Below are 19,432 nucleotides of genomic sequence, written 5' to 3'. Positions count from 1 at the left end.
AATTTCTCAAGTCGTGCCCTCTCCTTGTCAGATGTATACTTCATTCTTAAATCATTTACTACAAATTTAGCTGAATTACAGGCTTCAGAAGTTGTACTGTAAAGACAGTTTCTAGCTGTAAATTTCAGCGATCCTATCCTATGTTTGGAAACAGTGTTAACAGTAGTGTTGTTCTTAATTAAAACAAACAAATAATAGCTCAATTACAGTAAATGTAGCATGTTGTGTGGAAACACTGCCAAATGAAAATATAAAGTAAATCAGCAGCAAGTAAAACTGAAAATCTGTGACCTCGCAATATATCTGTGGTCCCAGCAAACATCGTTTGTACAGAACATGCTTACTATGAATCTGTTAATCTGTTCATTGAAAATAACACAAATTAGACATTTGTGATGAGCTAAAGAAATTTTAAAATGTAAAATCAGTTGCTGATCACATACATATACACTTCAGTTTCGGGGAAATGAGCCCTCAAAACAATGTACTACCACCAAAATATGGAGAGAGAACAAATATAGAACAGAACTGTCAATTATATATAAATTCACAACTTGAACACTTTTGAAAATTTTCAAATTGATTATTTGCCAACTAGCTCCACAGATAGCAAAGAGAATGAGATTGAAGAAATGTATGATGAGATAAAATAAATTATTCAGATGAATAAGGAAGACAAAAAATTTAATAGCAATTGGGGACTGGAATTAGATATTAGGAAAAGTAAGAGAAGAAAAAATAGTAATTGAAGATGGACTGGGGGGGAAAGGGATAAAAGAGGAAACCACCTGGTAGAATTTTGCGCAGAGCATAATTTAATCATTGCTAACACTTAGTTTAACAATAACAAAAGAGAGTTGTACATGTGGAAGAGACCTAGAGATACCAGAAGGTCTCAGATAGATTATATAATAGTACGACAGATATTTCAGAACCAGATTTTGAAATGTAAGACATTTTCAGGGACAGATGTCTCTGATGACAATTTATTGCTAATGAACTGTAGGTTAAAGCTGAAGAAATTGCAAAACGGTAGGGAGTTAAGGCGATGGGATTTGGATAAGTTGAAAGAACCAGAAGATGTTCAGAGTTTCAAAGGGAGCAATAGGCGACAGTTGTCAAGAACAGGAGAAAGGAATACAGATGATAATGAATGAATAGCTTTGAGAAATGAAATAGGGAAGGCAGCAGAGAATCAAACACATATAAGGACAAGGCTTAGTGGAAATCCTTTGAGAACACATGAGATACTGAATTTAATTGTTGAAAGGAGAAAATATAAAAATACAGTAAACAGACACATGAAAGGGAATACAAACATTTAAAAAATGAAATTGACAGAAATTGTAAAATGGGCAATCAGGAATGGCTAGAGGACAAATGTAAGGATTCAGAAGCATATTTCTCTAGGGAAAAGATACTGCCTACAGGAAAATTAAAGAGGCCTATGGAGATAAGAGAAGCAGAAGTATGAGTATCAAGAGCGATAATGGAAAACCAGTACTAAGCAAAGAAGAGGAAGCTGAAATGTGGAGGGAGTATACATTCCATCAGGACTGCTGACAGTTCTGTGAACTCTTCTGTCTGGTGTGCAAGATGTATGAGACAGGTGAAATAGCTTCAGACTTCAAGAATAATATAATAATTTTAATTCCAAAGGAAGCTGGTGATGACGGGTGTCAATATTACTGAAATATCAGTTTAATAAGTCATGGTTGCAAAATACTAACATGAATTCTTTACATAAGAATGGAAAAACTGGTACAAGCCGACCTTGCGGAAGATCAGTATAGATTCCTCAGAAATTTAGGAACATATGAGGCAATAGTGGCCCTGTGTCTTGTCTTAGACTACAGGTTAAGGAATGGCAAACCTATGTTTATAGCATTTGTAAACTTAGAGAAAGTTCTAACAGTGTTGACATAAGTACTCTCCCTGAAATTCTGAAGGCAGCGGAGGTAAAATATAGGAAGCAAAAGGCTATTTACAACTTGTACAGGAACCAGACTGCAGATACGATATCAAAGTGAATGAAAGGGAAGAAGTGTTGGAGAAGAGAGTGAGACAGGCTTGTGGCTTATCCCCAATGTTATTCAGTCTGTAGGTTTAGCAAGCAGTAAAGAAAATTAAAGAAAATTTCAGAGTAAAACTTTGATTTTTTGCCAATGACATAATTCTGTCAGAAGCAGCAAAGGACTTTGAAGAACAGTTGAAAGGAATGGGCAGTGTCTTGAAAGGAGGATATAAAATGAACATCAACAAAAGCAAAACAAGGATAATGGAATTAGATTAGTAAATGAGACACACAAAGCTGAAGATGTGTTCTGCAATTTGGGCAGCAATATAACTGATAGTGACTGAAGTAAAGAGGATATAAATTGTAGACTGGCAATGGTGAGAAAAGTGTTTCTGAAGAAGAGAAATTTGTTAACATCAAATATACACTCCTGGAAATTGAAATAAGAACACCGTGAATTCATTGTCCCAGGAAGGGGAAACTTTATTGACACATTCCTGGGGTCAGATACATCACATGATCACACTGACAGAACCACAGGCACATAGACACAGGCAACAGAGCATGCACAATGTCGGCACTAGTACAGTGTATATCCACCTTTCGCAGCAATGCAGGCTGCTATTCTCCCATGGAGACGATCGTAGAGGTGCTGGATGTAGTCCTGTGGAACGGCTTGCCATGCCATTTCCACCTGGCGCCTCAGTTGGACCAGCGTTCGTGCTGGACGTGCAGACCGCGTGAGACGACGCTTCATCCAGTCCCAAACATGCTCAATGGGGGACAGATCCGGAGATCTTGCTGGCCAGGGTAGTTGACTTAGACCTTCTAGAGCACGTTGGGTGGCACGGGATACATGCGGACGTGCATTGTCCTGTTGGAACAGCAAGTTCCCTTGCCGGTCTAGGAATGGTAGAACAATGGGTTCGATGACGGTTTGGATGTACCGTGCACTATTCAGTGTCCCCTCGACAATCACCAGTGGTGTACGGCCAGTGTAGGAGATCGCTCCCAACACCATAATTCCGGGTGTTGGCACTGTGTGCCTCGGTCGTATGCAGTCCTGATTGTGGCGCTCACCTGCACGGCGCCAAACACACATACGACCATCATTGGCACCAAGGCAGAAGCGACTCTCATCGCTGAAGACGACACGTCTCCATTCGTCCCTCCATTCACGCCTGTCGCGACACCACTGGAGGCGGGCTGCACGATGTTGGGGCGTGAGCGGAAGACGGCCTAACGGTGTGCGGGACCGTAGCCCAGCTTCATGGAGACGGTTGCGAATGGTCCTCGCCGATACCCCAGGAGCAACAGTGTCCCTAATTTGCTGGGAAGTGGTGGTGCGGTCCCCTACGGCACTGCGTAGGATCCTACGGTCTTGGCGTGCATCCGTGCGTCGCTGCGGTCCGGTCCCGGGTCGACGGGCACGTGCACCTTTCGCCGACCACTGGTGACAACATCGATGTACTGTGGAGACCTCACGCCCCACGTGTTGAGCAATTCGGCGGTACGTCCACCCGGCCTCCCGCATGCCCACTATACGCCCTCGCTCAAAGTCCGTCAACGCACATACGGTTCACGTCCACGCTGTCGCGGCATGCTACCAGTGTTAAAGACTGCGATGGAGCTCCGTATGCCACGGCAAACTGGCTGACACTGACGGCGGCGGTGCACAAATGCTGCGCAGCTAGCGCCATTCGACGACCAACACCGCGGTTCCTGGTGTGTCCACTGTGCCGTACGTGTGATCATTGCTTGTACAGCCCTCTCGCAGTGTCCGGAGCAAGTATGGTGGGTCTGACACACCGGTTTCAATGTGTTCTTTTTTCCATTTCCAGGAGTGTAGATTTAAATCTTAGAAAGTCTTTTCTGAAGGTATTTGTCTGGAGTGTAGCCATGAAATATGGACGATAAACAGTTTAGACAAGACAGTAATAGAAGCTTTTGAAATGTGGTGCTACGGAACAGTGCTGCAGATTAGGTGGATCGATTGGGTGACTAATGAGGAAGTACTAAGTAGAAATTGGGAGAAAAGAAATTTGTGGCACAACCTGACTAGAAGAAGGGTTCAGTTGGGTAGGACACATTCTGAGGCATCAAGGGATTACCAATTTAGTACAGGAAGGAAGCTTTTTTTTGCCGGGGGGGGGGGGGGGGAGGTAAAAATCGTATCGTAGAGGGAGACAGAGATGAATACAGTAAGCTGATTGAAAAAGACGTAGGTTTCAGTAGTTACTTGGAGATGAAGAGGCTTTCACAGAATAGCATAGCACAGAGAGTTGCATCAAACCAATCTTCAGACTGACCACCACCACCACCACCACCACCACAACAACAATAATACCAGGTGGTTATAATTAAAGCACAGCTACTCACAGAGGTCCAGTGTGGGCTGGAATATGGCAGTGGAACTTGGTAGATATTTTTAATGCAGTAATTCTGGAAAAAAATTAGTTGCCTTTTTAGCCACCAGGTACAAATTTGGCACTGTGAATGCAAGAAAGATGCATAGAGATGTTTCCATCTATGATTGGTTAGGACTGGGACATGGGCAGGAAAGGTCAAACAAGTGAGAAAGGCATAATGTTGATTACAATATTAACCACCACTTACACGGTTAGTTCAGTATGAGCATCAGAGGCGCTGAGATCTGTGCCCCCTCAGATTTGCACCTGATGGCCAAAATTTAAAAAAAAAATTATCCAGCGCACATCAATTCTGCATTAACACATTAGCATATCTTCTAAGTTTCACTGCCATACTATAAGAACAGCCCACCGTGGACCTCTGTGAGTAGCTGCACTTTAATTATAACCACCCGGCATATCATATCGCACACAAATCTTTATGCAACAGATAAGTGACAACACAGGAAAGATACAAGCAGCATGTTACATTTTCATGTAAAATCCCCATTTCCAACCAGTTTTTGCCCATGGGAAATGTTAAAAGACATCTTCTGCACTACCCCTTCAAAAATAAACAAAGTGAACTTAATTAATACTCTCAAATCAGTTGAAAAGCAGTGAGCATGCTTACTTCAGTTACATGATTTAGTGTTTGTTAAATTTTATTTTGTATGTTATAGTGTAGTTAGAGTTTATTTTTATTGTTAACTTGAATACTACAGGTCATTTATGTTTCCGTTAATATATGTAGCTGATTAGTTCATTGTATTCATTCTTTTACTAGGCTCAACCCTCACAATGTTCACCAGTGGCCAACTGTAGTAGCGTTATGTGGCCCACATCGTCAGGGTGCTTATGCTATAAGTTGTGCTCGGCAGTTGGCTAGCCATGGTGTGAAAACTGTTGTATTCCTACTGGATCAACTCAATATGGTGCCAGAAGTTAGAACAGAACTTCAGCTTTATAAGTTTACAGGAAACACCATCCTTACAAATACTGAAGGTTTGTTTGCCAAATGGATACTTTAAACTACTGTTCAGAATATTTTTGAGAGATGAAAGGGCTGACCAGTACTTATCTTCAAAAGGCATGGTGAGCAGTATTTTCAATAATAATGCTTAAAATAGAAAAAAAAAAAAAAGTTCCTCCTGACTTTCAGGAATGTGCCTCCCTTTTCTCTGGGAGGGAAGCCAGACTGTATGAGGATACTGGGAAAGGGGGAGGTAGATTTCAGGTCTTTCACTATTTCCATTTTCTCCAGACAGTCACCACTACCTCCCTGAAGATACAAGAAATAGTTAAAAAAACTAGACAGATTGTTTTCTGTTTAGAGCATTTCTGTTGGCAGTACTCTGTTGTATCTCCTGAAGTTAAATACTGACCAGCCTTAATAACTATAATTTCAACAGTTTCTTGAATTGATTTTTTTCAATTTTATGTGGTTATTCTTAAAACATTTATCACAATTGTAAACAGCTGTAGTTGTGGGCATATATTGGTCATAATTTTCTGTGGAAGTTTTGCAAAAGACTTGACCAGTGTTGAAAATATCATTAACAGATAATTTGCAAAATAGAAAGGACAAACAGAAAATTTGCACTCATCCCCCCCCCCCCCCAGCGCGCTCGCGCGCACGCACACACACACACACACACACACACACACACACACACACACACACACACACACACAAACAAACACACAAACACAAACACAAGTAATGTTTGTATAAATAGCAGCACTGTAGGTCCAGGAGCTCAGTTATTTTCTGGCTAGAAGTTGATGTCTGTAATCATGCTTTCAGTGCTAAGTGTTGTACTTCAATGGTGACCCTGCTTATGGATTTAGAGTTTGGTGGAGACACAGGGTACTTCAAAACATGTACACCACCATGGCTTCACTTTGGCAATGAGTACAAGCAGTACATCATTCCCAAGGTCCATATATTCGGGTTACCATTGGATTCCAAGGCAGCAGTGAGTCAGCTGCACCATCAGCCATCCATTAGTATTTTCTGGACATGATGGACAGGACCCAAGGAAATGGCTGCAAAGATCCGCCAGAGTCTCCAAATGTGACAGATGAGATAGCATGATGTGTTCGGCAAATTTGTACTTCTACGTAGTTGGCACAGCCAACAGTGGTGCGAGCACAATGAAAAGCAGCTCAACAGCTGTTATAAATTCCAGACTGAGCTGGAATCAATCAGCAGCAAGACCACTTAGTGGAAGAACAGTTGCAGACGGGGCCTATTGTCATGGGGAAACAACACACTCTGGCATGCGGGATGTTTTCGCCCTATACAACATTGTGAATCTGATAGGACAGAAGCCAATAGAAACTCAGAGTTGATGAAATGGGTCACAGAAGACGATGTACTAAGCTCTTCTTGTAAAGCGGGTAACAACAGTAGAATAATTCCTCAAGTGGTGCCAGCATTGCGAGGGAATGCAACAGAAAAAAAAAAAGTCAGATGAAAGAGATATGACCGACTTCTGAATGTGATCCTATGGCAGTTGTGGAATGCCTTTGTGACTCTGCCTCTCTCATATGCCAGATATTAAGAGAAGAGATACTGCTGTGTATGGTGGCCAGAAATGTCGGACCGAGTACACAAGAGATAGTTGCCATGAATTTGACCCCATACATCAGGAGGTAATAGAGAATGTTAAAGAGGAGGTCTGTCAATCTTTAGCACCAATCTTTGGCACCAGTTGAACACGCTGTGAAGAATGCACTCTGCTAACTCAGACTTACGCAATGGTCGTCTAATAACAATCTAGCATATGACCAACAAAGCTACAGCAAACTCTTTGGCAAGTGCATTGCCTCACAGAACAACAGACTAAACTGTTTAATACTTAACTTAATTAACTGCTCATCAGTAGTTGACAATGATGTTATGCACTGCCACTATACGATTGCCTACGCTTGCTGCACTACTGTTTTCATACACGTGAACACCTCTGATGTATGCCAGAGTACTGCACTTGCAGCTGCTGACTGTGACAATCAATCCTAATGCTACTTTTTCGCTGTTTATACTGAGCAAAATGTGTAAAACATAATCTGCTGTTATTAATAGTTTGTACATAAGGACTCTGCGGTACTGTTGTTGAGCACTGTGTGTCAGAAACTCTCTCTCTCTCTCTCTCTCTCTCTCTCTCTCTCTCTCTCTCACACACACACACACACACACACACACACACACACACACACGTACCTTTACGTGAAAATGGCAAGTAGAAATACAGAATAAGAATGGCTTATATATCGACAACTATCTGAAAGATGAACTGCTACTCTGGATTCTTTGAAAAATGTCATTTAAGTACATTGAGTATGTCTTTTACAGTGTGAAGCTAAGAGTGTGTAAATGCATGCAGCTTACATAGGACAGTAACTGATGTATAAATTGACTTGACATATTGAAATTTATGGAGCTACTTCCACATTAAATTTAAAGCTTAAAAAGACAGTAACATAAAAGATTTATTAAGAAACTTCAGCTATATGCTATGGTACTGTATTGTATTAATTATGTTCTCATTAAGTATAAGTAATCAAAACTATTGAATATGAATGTACTTAGAGAAATGAACAACTCCATAATTACATTGTCAATATTTTATCTGTAGTTTAGAGTGTTATTTTGCAGTTAAGCACTTATACTTTCACAGTCAATTTAAATAGCATGGTACCATCTTTTAACCATGAGAAAATTTAAGGCTGACAGGGAAATAATATGTACAGAATCTCAAGTTGTTCTTTTTAGTTATTGATTCAGTTTTTACTGTTCGTTGTGTTTTGTAAATAATGATGTAGGATTCTGTTAGGAGATTAAATTTACTGAGAAGCAAAACAAAGTTTAACACCAGAACTGAATCGCTAGAATGTTTTCTTGTATCACCTGGATGGCGCAAAGTTGCAGACAATCTCTGGTGTCATCGTATTGCAGATGTTCGATGATTTTCGGGAACAGAACTAGATGGCGAGTGCTGTGTTGTCAATGAAAAATTAATTTGAGAAAAACACTAAATGATTCTGTTGCTGCTCCAGTTTATCTATCTGCTGTGTAGAACTCGCTGCTGAATTTTAGAACTAGTTTTAAGAGGCTATGGGACTACAATGTGCCTGGCTGAAATGCTGAAACAGTATTTTAGAGCTTAACAGTAGATGACTTAATTAACAATATAATTGTGTAGAATATCATCATTTTATTAATATTTCATTTTCAAATAGCATGCTGTGGTACTCACAATAACTTATCCAACAATTAAATAGTCTGTTTGCAATCCACATTCTCTGAACATGAATGATAACTGTACATGCTCTCATAGTAACACTGTCCATAGCACTGACTTAGTTCATAGTCTGTCCTAAACCAGAATGATGCTGATAACTCTTCAGCACAGTGCCTTGTCAAATCTGTCTGGCACTTGTTTTATGATGTAACTGTTTATAGTGTTGTTCTTCCTAGTGTATTGTTAGTTTTGGCTGCCCATTCTTTTCTGCACCAATTTCTTGACAACTCTCCTGTTTTGAAAATCTTGCTCCTTGCTTTCTTCTTTGTTCCAGTTTTTCCCTCTTCTGACTCTTCCTCTTTGTAGAAATGTAGAATCGTCTCTCTTCTCGAAAAATTTAGTGTTTTACTGCAACAATGTCAGTGCAATAGTCTTATGTAAACTTCGTTTCACCCATATTCACATGCTTGTTAAGGCATCCTCTCTCTCAGTGCAATACTTCACTTCTCCTCTTTAAATCTTCTGACTTCCACCACAGTGAAAACTGCTTCTCTTTCCACGAAATTGCTACGTTTCCCCCTGTTGTTGCTGTGGTCTTCAGTCCTGAGACTGGTTTGATGCAGCTCTCCATGCTACTTTATCCTGTGCAAGCTTCTTCATCTCCAAGTACCTACTGCAGCCTACATCCTTCTGAATCTGCTTAGTGTATTCATCTCTTGGTCTCTCTCTACGATTTTTACCTCTCCACGCTGCCCTCAAGTACTAAATTGGTGATCCCTTGATGCCTCAGAACATGTCCAACCAACCGATCCTTTCTTCTAGTCAAGTTGTGCCACAAACTCTTCTCCCCAATTCTATTCAATACCTCCTCATTAGTTACGTGATCTACCCATCTAATCTTCAGCATTCTTCTGTAGCACCACATTTTGAAAGCTTCTATTCTCTTCTTGTCTAAACTATTTATCGTCCATGTTTCACTTCCATACATGGCTACACTCTATACAAATACTTTCAGAAACAACTTCCTGACACTTAAATCTATACTCTATGTTAGCAAATTTCTCTTCTTCAGAAACGCTTTCCTTGCCATTGCCAGTCTACATTTTATATCTTCTCTGCTTCGACCATCATCAGTTATTTTGCTCCCCAAATAGCAAAACTCCTTTACTACTTTAAGTGTCTCATTTCCTAATCTAATTCCCTCAGCCTCACCCAACTTAATTCAAGTACATTCCATTATCCTCGTTTTGCTTTTGTTGATGTTCATCTTATACCCTCCTTTCAAGACACTGTCCATTCCATTCAACTGCTCTTCCAAGTCCTTTGCTGTCTCTGAAAGAATTACAATGTCATTGGCGAACCTCAAAGTTTTTATGTCTTCTCCATGGATTTCAATACCTACACCGAATTTTTCTTTTGTTTCCTTTACTGCTTGCTCAATGTACAGATTGAATAACATCGGGGAGAGGCTACAACCCTGTCTCACTCCCTTCCCAACCACTGCTTCCCTTTCATGCCACTTGACTATTATAACAGCCATCTGCTTTCTGTACAAATTGTAAATAGCTTTTCGCTCCCTGTATTTTACCCCTACCACCTTCAGAATTTGAAAGAGAGTATTCCAGTCAACATTGTCAAAAGCTTTCTCTAAGTCTGCAAATGGTAGAAACGTAGGTTTGCCTTTCCTTAGTCTTTCTTCTAAGATAGTTTCCCCCTATTAATGGCATATTCACGCTCAATCCATCATCACATTTCCAAATCCCAGCACAGATTAAGAGCACTTCAAAACTTGTGTTCGCTTCTCCACATTACTCTGTACATTCAGTACTACAAGAAAGCACTGTCCAAAATAGAACAGATTTTTCTTTAACAATCAGACATATCCCTTCCATCCATCTCTACACCTGAGTCCAGCTTAAGACTGTCTGTATTCATTTGTCGGGAGTATTTTTACATCCATTACATACAGTTTACTTCACATGAAATAATACAACAAATTCATGTAATACTTTGATATTTTAATGTGAATTAAAAATAAATAAATAAAAGAAATTAGTTGTATGTAAATAATTCATCGTTCAAGAAATACCATGTAACCAGCAAAATATGAATTTTACAGAAGGGAGAAAAAACTGTCTAGATGGTGTGATAAGTTTCGTAGGGACACTAAATTTGTGTTGTAGCATTACAATTAGATTTTGGATCAGACCAGAAACTGAAACAAAGAAAATTACTCTTTAGAAAGCATAATTATGGGAGATACGCAGAACTGCATCAGTATTTATGACAGGATTTGTTATTCTTGCGCTATTTGTTTGCCAGTGTATCCTGTAAGACTTGCCACTTTTACATTGTTTGTGATGCTGAAAAAGCTAGTAAGAACACCATTTTGGAACATTAACATTTTTTTATTGAAAGATCTCACAAAAACAACTCCAAATATCCATACTGTTCACACAGTTTTGATACCGTATGTACGTTTCATCGAGGAAAAAAGTGCCAAATGTCATTGAAATAGCAACAAAGAACTATGCTACACTGCACTGTCACTCCTAAAGCCATAACCTCCAAGATGATAATCATTTGTTAGTGATTTGTCATAATACCAGTGACAGTCCTTAGGAAGAACTGCTTTAAGTTGTTGTGAATTATCCCATTTGGCTTTCTTGATGTACAGTCTTTCTTTGTATAGGTTCAGGAAGCAAACTTTACCAAAAATTTTTCTTTGATGTCTCGTTACGTCTTGCCACACTTTGTTGAAGGTGCACTTGCAGCAGATAATACCATTTGGATGGTTCTGTATCACCCTCAGGTCTGTAACCATAATCTCATTTTTTACTGCTCTTCCAGGCCTAAATGAATGATACAGCCACAAACTTTTCTCTGCATAGTTGTTGAAAAAGGTAAAATCTAGGTAATGGACTTTGTAAGCTCATGGCTTTTCTTTTTTCCTCTTTGGGTTCAAGGTTTGTCAGCTAGGAAGTGTAACGTCATATCCTTTAAGCTTGTACTACATGGAACTGTGAACCATCTCTCGTTCCATCTGAGTCTGACCTTCCTTCAAAACTTTTGCATAATCAGCACTCTAGTATCAAATGCTAATCTAAAAAGAGAATTTAATAATATCACATTTCTGTTCTGATATATGCAGCCTTCAGAATACTAAATGATGGGGGACAGGATTTTCTTTAATCATTTTGGACAGGGTTTCCATTGTACATGGGCCTGAAGAAGCTAATTCACCTTGTGTTTCATCAAATCAGTATCATACTGCATCTTGACTTTGTAAATTATACATTGTAAGTTATGAACAACCAATTTTGTTTATTATAAACCGCACTTGCATGTAAAAATGGAGCAAGTTTCATGGCCTGCAAGTCTATGGTGTACATTGAGCAAAGCTTCCACTGGGCATCTTTCTTATCCACAGTCCAATTAAAATTACTTGGTAGTTGACATCTGTCACTTGCCATTACAGTGTTGCCACGTCTGCTGCTGGCTATTGCTCAGTTGTAGTTGACACACAAGTATAGATGGTCACTTCATGAATGCTGTTAATGTGTAACACGGAGGAATGTTGGAAGCAAGGTACGACGGAAGTAGGAGAGACTCTGTTGACAGCTGATTTTAAGTGACCAACCACTGAACTGCGGGAGATGATGGGTTTCATAGCCCTGAATTGAAACTCGTGTCCTAACCTAACCATAACCTCGTGGTGTGCAATGTATCTGAGAAAATGGCGATCAACAGTCGGCAGAACTGAATCATGATCATTTTGTTTGTGGCATTTAAGGCTAACCTCTATGAGCAAACTCAAGACAGAAAAATTTCGTAGTATGTCTGTTTGCATAACCATGTTCCATATGAAATTTTTAGTTTTAGTGCTAATAGCAGACCAATTTCTTGCTGTCATTGGTTACCTGAAACTGTCCCTACACTGGCTACAAGTGATGCCACCTTACCAGTCAATAAGCAGTCCTAGTTGGCACTTGGTTGCAGATTATAGGTGACACAAGCAGACTCCACACAAAAAAGAATTATAGGACCAAAATAAGAGCAAATAAAAAACTTAGTATGATGATGAAAAATATAAGGCAAAGTATTAGAAATTAACAAAAATACCTTAAAACCAATTAGATGAATAAAATAATAATCAGTCTTTTGATTAGATTTAGAGAAATTAAAAATTGTGCAGCTTTTGACAAGATCCAAACCTTTGACCTTCTGCACATCATGTTTATATGCTTACCACTAAGCTATACCACTACACTGCAAAGTATTGTTTTATTTATGACTCTTGTGTGCCAGTTGCAGTGATAGACAGCCTTTGAAAATTTGGCTTAACACAATGTTGTGCAAAGCTTATCTAATGTATAAATGACACTGAATCACGTCTTGTACAGAAGGATCCAGTACTGTTTGGTTAGTCCTTGTATGACACGTGTGTATTTCGTTAGCATCTGTGTGTGTGTGTGTGTGTGTGTGTGTGTGTGTGTGTGTGTGTGTGTGTGTGTGTGATGAAATATGAAATTAAAGAACTAGACCATTGGATTCAGTATCCACACACATAAAAAAAGAAAGCCGGACAAGGAATTGGAAGCGGCAGTTTGGCAATGGCAAATGGTTTGGGCATAGCTTTGATCAACTATCACGTAATTTTAATCGAACTACTGATCATCTTGCAGCCGTGCTTGCCCTTTACTTTCTAAGTGCTGCTTCCACTTGTCTTCACTCAAGTTTCTGAGGCTATATGTACTACATAGGTCACACTAGTCTATCTTTGGGGAGCGGGGGAGAGATAAGCTAAGGTTAACCTACTGCTGCTGATCTGCTGATGAAACACCAATGTTTCAGCCACGGCAGCAGCAGTAGTTTTATACATTATGACGCGGTACCATACCCAGAAAACTTTCATGTCTACTGACTCTGGCTGTGGAAGCCTACACATTTATATAAGGTTAACCTCTTCAAAAATCAATTACACTTAATGATGCAACCTTCTCCATATTACATTTAAATAAAGTGTTGGTGGTGATCAGATTATTATGAGGGTTGACTGAAAAGTGATGCCTCCATCTTCGTATATCTTAAACAGTTGGCAGCATTGGTATGCGGCAGGTACTGGCTTGCTCCAGAGCCTCTTCTGTAAAGCTCCAGTTGACGGGAAACCTTAGCATAATAAGATTGTGTTGTTACAGTGTGAAGTAGGGAACCCTGCGTAGGCAGTCGGTCAATGCGATTTAAGCATTGTGCAGTCATAGAATTCTTGACAGCAGAAGGTGTTACCCCAAAGGAGATTCATCAGAGAATGGAAGCAGTTTATGGTGAGTGTGTTGATGTGAGTACTTGTGTCGTTGGGCGAGTAAGTTTAAAGATGTTGAGAAGGGAACATCTGACCCGTGCGATAAATGGAGTTGCACATCCTGTGACAGCAACCACCGAGTTTCACAAGCAAAATGTTGACAGATTCAGGGCTCTCATCATATCACTTGGAGAGAAATTGCAAGCACAATCACCATTTCACAAGAACGTGTGGGTCACATTATTGCTTTGCTTGGCTATTGGAAGATCAGTGCACGATGGGTGCCACCACAGCAGAGCTTCAGAGACTGAATCTCACCACAGTATGACATCCTCTGTACAGCCCAGATGTAGCACCGTCTGACTTCCATCTGTTCCTGCTAATGAAAGACGATCTGCGGGGACATCATTATGCTTCTGATGAAGACGTTGAGAGAACTGTGAGACTGGTTGCAGAAACAGTGTGTCTACTTCTTCTGTGACGGCTTCAGAAAACTTGTTCATCGTTGGCAGAAATGTTTCCAATTGGCTGGTGATTAGCTGGAAAAGTGAATATTGATAATTAAAGATCACATTCTAAGGATTATTTCTGCATTTGATTTATTAAAATTTCCCCATCCAAACCCAATTAACAAAGGTGGAGGCATTACTTTTCATTCAACCCTTGTATTATTATTATTATTATTATTATTATTATTATTATTATTTCATCATCATTGGGAGGCCAGTAAAGGGTCCTAGCATTCTTCAAAGTGTTTGTGGTGTGAGCTATGGCGTGGATTCTTGCGTTATCGTGTTAAAGTATGCCATTTTGTACTCTGATCATGAAGGATATTGGTATGACAACATGGTTTTTCCTTCTTGCCACATAATGGTGAGCATTCAGCCTTCCTCCATCAATTAACAAGTAAAACCTGTTATAATCACTAGCTCTCCACACTGTGATTACATGAGTTGGTGGGTTATACATCTAGAGGATTGATCTTTCCCAAGGCATTTCACCAAGTCATCTATGGTCTTGTTAATGACAGCCTGACTGCCAGCAAAAGTAGTGAGACGTATCACTGAATACAATATAATGCTACCCAATGTCCCTGTTTCTACACCAAGAATGTCTGTTGTCTGTGATACAGTGACAGCAGTAGGTGATGCTTGGCAGTTGAAGATGTCAACCCAACTTCCCGACAGTTCATGTTGATCTTGCTGTTAAATCTGCCATGATTTCAGGTGTTGTCTTCTGACTATTCGCCAGAGCCAGTCAGTCAGTCCTACGATCTTCTCATGGGATCTTCTACAAAAATCTGTGCCTTCTTGTAACCGTGTTGTCCTGAGTCAGTCGTATAACATCTCATTGCACCACATGCAACTGCCTGTGCAGTCTGTCTGTATGATTCGCCCATGTCCCTTGTGCCAGTGGCTCACACATATTCAGTCTGAAAGATAACAATCAACTGCATGTGCAGGTTCTCAGAGTGTACAGTGTTATGATCTACACCTGAAAAGTTGCAGTGAGGCCCCACATATCCAGTAGCATTACATACGCACATTCTACATTCGTAGTGAAAATAAAGATGAAATTTTCCTCACTGTGTCTTACAGATAATGAAATACTGGAATATTAGTTGCTGTTTAACTAATAGTTGCAATATATATTCCAGCCAAAATTTAATATCTCACAGATTAAGCACTTCTGGTTTCAGATCATTGTTTTTTCTCCTGTTACTTTGTATGCATTATTTCCTTTATGGAGAGGAACTAATTCAGAGTTTTTACCATGGGTATTTCTGCAGGTTACTTACACCGTAACATTTTCTCTGATTTCATGACATACTTGTATTTTGTGTGTGTCTGATTCCAGTCTCTCTCATAAAACATCATGGGCAGTAAATTTAATGGCGAAAATATGTAATAAAAATGACTTTAAATTCACGACGTGTGCACATGCTTGTGTCTGCATTTGGTTGGTTCAACAATTACCAAGTAGATATTCCTCCTTTTCAAATTACTGTCAACTTGTCAGTGTTTTTATGTATCTGTTCTATAGTAATCACCATATTCTAAAGACACCATCAAAGAACCTACCAGTTGTTTTGTCACACATTTCTGTCACAACAGGCAGCCATATCATTTGTGAGAAACAAGACAGTCAGGCTAACACTTTATTTAAAGTAATGAATTTTGCTTCACATCATAATTTTTTATTTATATGAGCATTGCCTAACCATCAGATTAAGTGGAGAAAATGTCTGTTGTGAAAGTTTTAACGTTTTTTTAAAATTATTATTTCATTAGTCTAAAAGAGTTTTGTTGTTCAGTATAGTGAATGTCATTGATGCGAGTCCAACTCTCAAATTTTCTGTTGACACTGTTTTCTTACATTGCAGACTTACCATCACTGGCTATCGATTTAATCATTCTGGCACTTTTGGATGAGCAGTCCAGCACACCTGAAAGGAACTTTGTTAACTACATGCCTGCAGCAATGTGGGCAAATGAGTGTCGTGCTCCTGTTCTTGCCCTGGATCCACCAGCTGGAGGGACAGCATTTGTTGACACTAAATTCTCATTGCTTCCATTTTTGCCACTTGCTCACAGTTCAAATAATGGAAAGCTTTATCTTTGTAACCTAGGGTGTCCACAACAGGTCTTTGAGGAAATTGGTATCAAATACACGTCACCTTTTGGACCAAAGTTTGTGATACCCCTTCATGTGAATGATACATGAACTTCATGCTTCTTTTCAGTTGATACTACTACTCTCTGGCGATGACAAAGCATTGATCAGGTTTTGTGGCATTTTTGAGGAGAAAAGGTGTTACCAAACACTGGCAGACTGTGATTTAAATAAGATTACTCTAAAGTCTACACATTTCCATGAGGCCACTTAATCAAAAGGAAGATAAAATAATTTCAGATGTGGAGAGAAGTGTGTGGGGATACCAGTCATTGGAGAAACATGTGTCTTTGCATCAAATAAATTTTAAATTGTAATTTTGAATGTTGTGTGATATATTTTTTGTAACTGATAATCAAAGAGAAAGCCGTAGTAATGTACAAGTGCAGCATTTAAACAATTGTTTATTTCATATCAAACTGAAATTACTTTGCCATTTGTGTTTTTATTGAAATAAATAGGAAGTTGCATGTAGATCTTTCATTTTTCAAGGAATAACTCTAACTGAAATTGCAGCAGAAAAATATCAGTGTTGAATGGTTAGATGGCAAAAACAGTTATAAAGTTGTGTACACTAACACACAAGTTGACAAATTCAAGCCAAATCCATCTCGTAATTGGTTTCAGTCACAGAAGTAGTGTGTGTGGGTGAGAGAGCACAAGGTACTCACATCATACTACATCCGGAATGCATTTTCAGATAGTTCTGCGGTCAATAATCAGAAGTATTTTTGGATAGGCATTTTAAGACATACTTGTTAATAGTATATGTGGATACTACAGACTAAATTTCAAACACTCAAATGACCTACCTCTGAACAAAGATTGCAAAGTTACTCCTAATTCTTGTCTCCTGGAATTGGATATCTCACTGCCATGTTTTGTTTTTCTATTCCTTCCTGTATTAATGTTAGTAAATAAGTTTCATGCATTGTGGACATACTAGAAACTGCAACTGCTAAAATTGAAGACAATTTATGAGGAAGTTCCCTCCCCCCATGAAACATGGACCTTGCCGTTGGTGGGGAGGCTTCCGTGCCTTAGCGATGCAAATGGCCGTACTGTAGGTGCAACCACAGCAGAGGGGGTATCTGTTGAGAGGCCAGACAAACGTGTGGTTCCTGAAGAGGGGCAGCAGCCTTTTCAGTAGTTGCAGGGGCAACAGTCTCGATGATTGACTGATCTGGCCTTGTAACACTAACTAAAATGGCCTTGCTGTGCTGGTACTGCGAATGGCTGAAAGTGAGGGGAAACTACAGCCGTGATTTATCCCAAGGGCATGCAGCTTTACTGTGTGGTTAAATGATGATGGCGTCCTCTTGGGTAAAATATTCCGGAGGTAAAATAGTCCCCCATTCGGATCTCCGGGCGGGAACTACTCAGGAGGACGTCATTATCAGGAGAAAGAAAATGGCATTCTACAGATCGGAGCGTGGAATGTCAGATCCCTTAATCGGACAGGTAGGTTACAAAATTTAAAAAGGGAAATGGTTAGGTTAAAGTTAGATATAGTGGGAATTAGTGAAGTTCGGTGGCTGGATGAACAAGACTTTTGGTCAGATGATTACAGGGTTATAAACACAAAATAAAATTGTGGTAAGGCAGGAGTAGGTTTAATAATGAATTAAAAAAATAGGAGTGCGGGTAATCTACTGCAAACAGCATAGTAAACGCATTATTGTGACCAAGATAGACACGAAGCCTATGCCTACTACAGTAGTACAAGTTTATATGCCAACTAGCTCTGCAGATGATGAAGAAATTGATGAAATGTATGATGAGATAAAAGAAATTATTCAGGTAGTGAAGGGAGACGAAAATTTAATAGTCATGGGTGACTGGAATTCGAGAGTAGGAAAAGGGAGAGAAGGTAACGTAGTAGGTGAATATGGATTGGGCGTAAGAATTCAAAGAGGAAGCCGTCTGGTAGACTTTTGCATAGAGCATAACTTAATCATAACTAACACTTGGTTCAAGAATCATGAAAGAAGGTTGTATACATGGAAGAATCCTGGAGATACTAGAAGGTATCAGATAGATTACATAATGGTAAGACAGAGATTTAGGAACCAGGTTTTAAACTGTACGACATTTCCAGGGGCAGATGTGGACTCTGACCACAATCTAGTGGTTATGAACTGTAGATTAAAACTGAAGAAACTGCAAAAAGGTGGGAATTTAAGGAGATGGGACCTGGATAAACCGACTAAACCAGAGGTTGTACAGAGTTTCAGGGAGAGCATAAGGGAACAATTGACAGGAATGGGGGAAAGAAATACAGTAGAAGAAGCATGGGTAGCTCTGAGGGATGAAGTAGTGAAGGCAGCAGAGGATCAAGTAGGTAAAAAGACGAGGGCTAGTGGAAATCCGTGAGTAACAGAAGAAATATTGATTTTAATTGATGAAAGAAGAAAATATAAAAATGCAGTAAATGAAGCAGACAAAAAGGAATACAAATGTCTCAAAAATGAGATTGACAGGAAGTGCAAAATGGCTAAGCAGGGATGGCTGGAGGACAAATGTAAGGATGTAGAGGCTTATCTCACTAGGGGCAAGATAGATACTGCCTACAGGAGTATTAAAGAGACCTTTGGGGAAAAGAGAGCCAGTTGTATGAATATCAAGAGCTCAGATGGAAACCCAGTTCTAAGCAAAGAAGGGAAAGCAGAAAGGTGGAAGGAGTAAATAATGGGTCTATACAAGGGCGATGTACTTGAGGACAATATCATGGAAATGGAAGAGGATGTAGATGAAGATAAAATGGGAGAAACGATACTGCGTGAAG

General features: G+C 39.6%; 1 protein-coding gene across 4 annotated transcripts in view; it reads left to right on the top strand.

Moving 5' to 3' along the window:
* LOC126262557 (enhancer of mRNA-decapping protein 3) overlaps positions 1–17,121 on the top strand; it is an 84,944-nt gene extending 67,823 nt beyond the window's left edge. For all 4 annotated transcript variants that reach the window (XM_049959255.1, XM_049959253.1, XM_049959252.1 and 1 more), the window contains 2 exons: positions 5,213–5,430; positions 16,358–17,121. In XM_049959255.1, the coding sequence (XP_049815212.1) occupies positions 5,213–5,430; positions 16,358–16,698 (559 nt within the window). In that variant the 3' untranslated portion in view covers positions 16,699–17,121. The remainder of the gene's footprint in view (positions 1–5,212; positions 5,431–16,357) is intronic.
* Positions 17,122–19,432: the final 2,311 nt, after the last annotated feature.

The sequence above is a fragment of the Schistocerca nitens genome, chromosome 6 (genome assembly GCF_023898315.1).
Source record: "Schistocerca nitens isolate TAMUIC-IGC-003100 chromosome 6, iqSchNite1.1, whole genome shotgun sequence".
Classification (NCBI taxonomy): domain Eukaryota; kingdom Metazoa; phylum Arthropoda; class Insecta; order Orthoptera; family Acrididae; genus Schistocerca; species Schistocerca nitens.
Note: the sequence above shows the minus strand (reverse complement) of the source record. Positions and strands in the feature narration are given on the sequence as shown.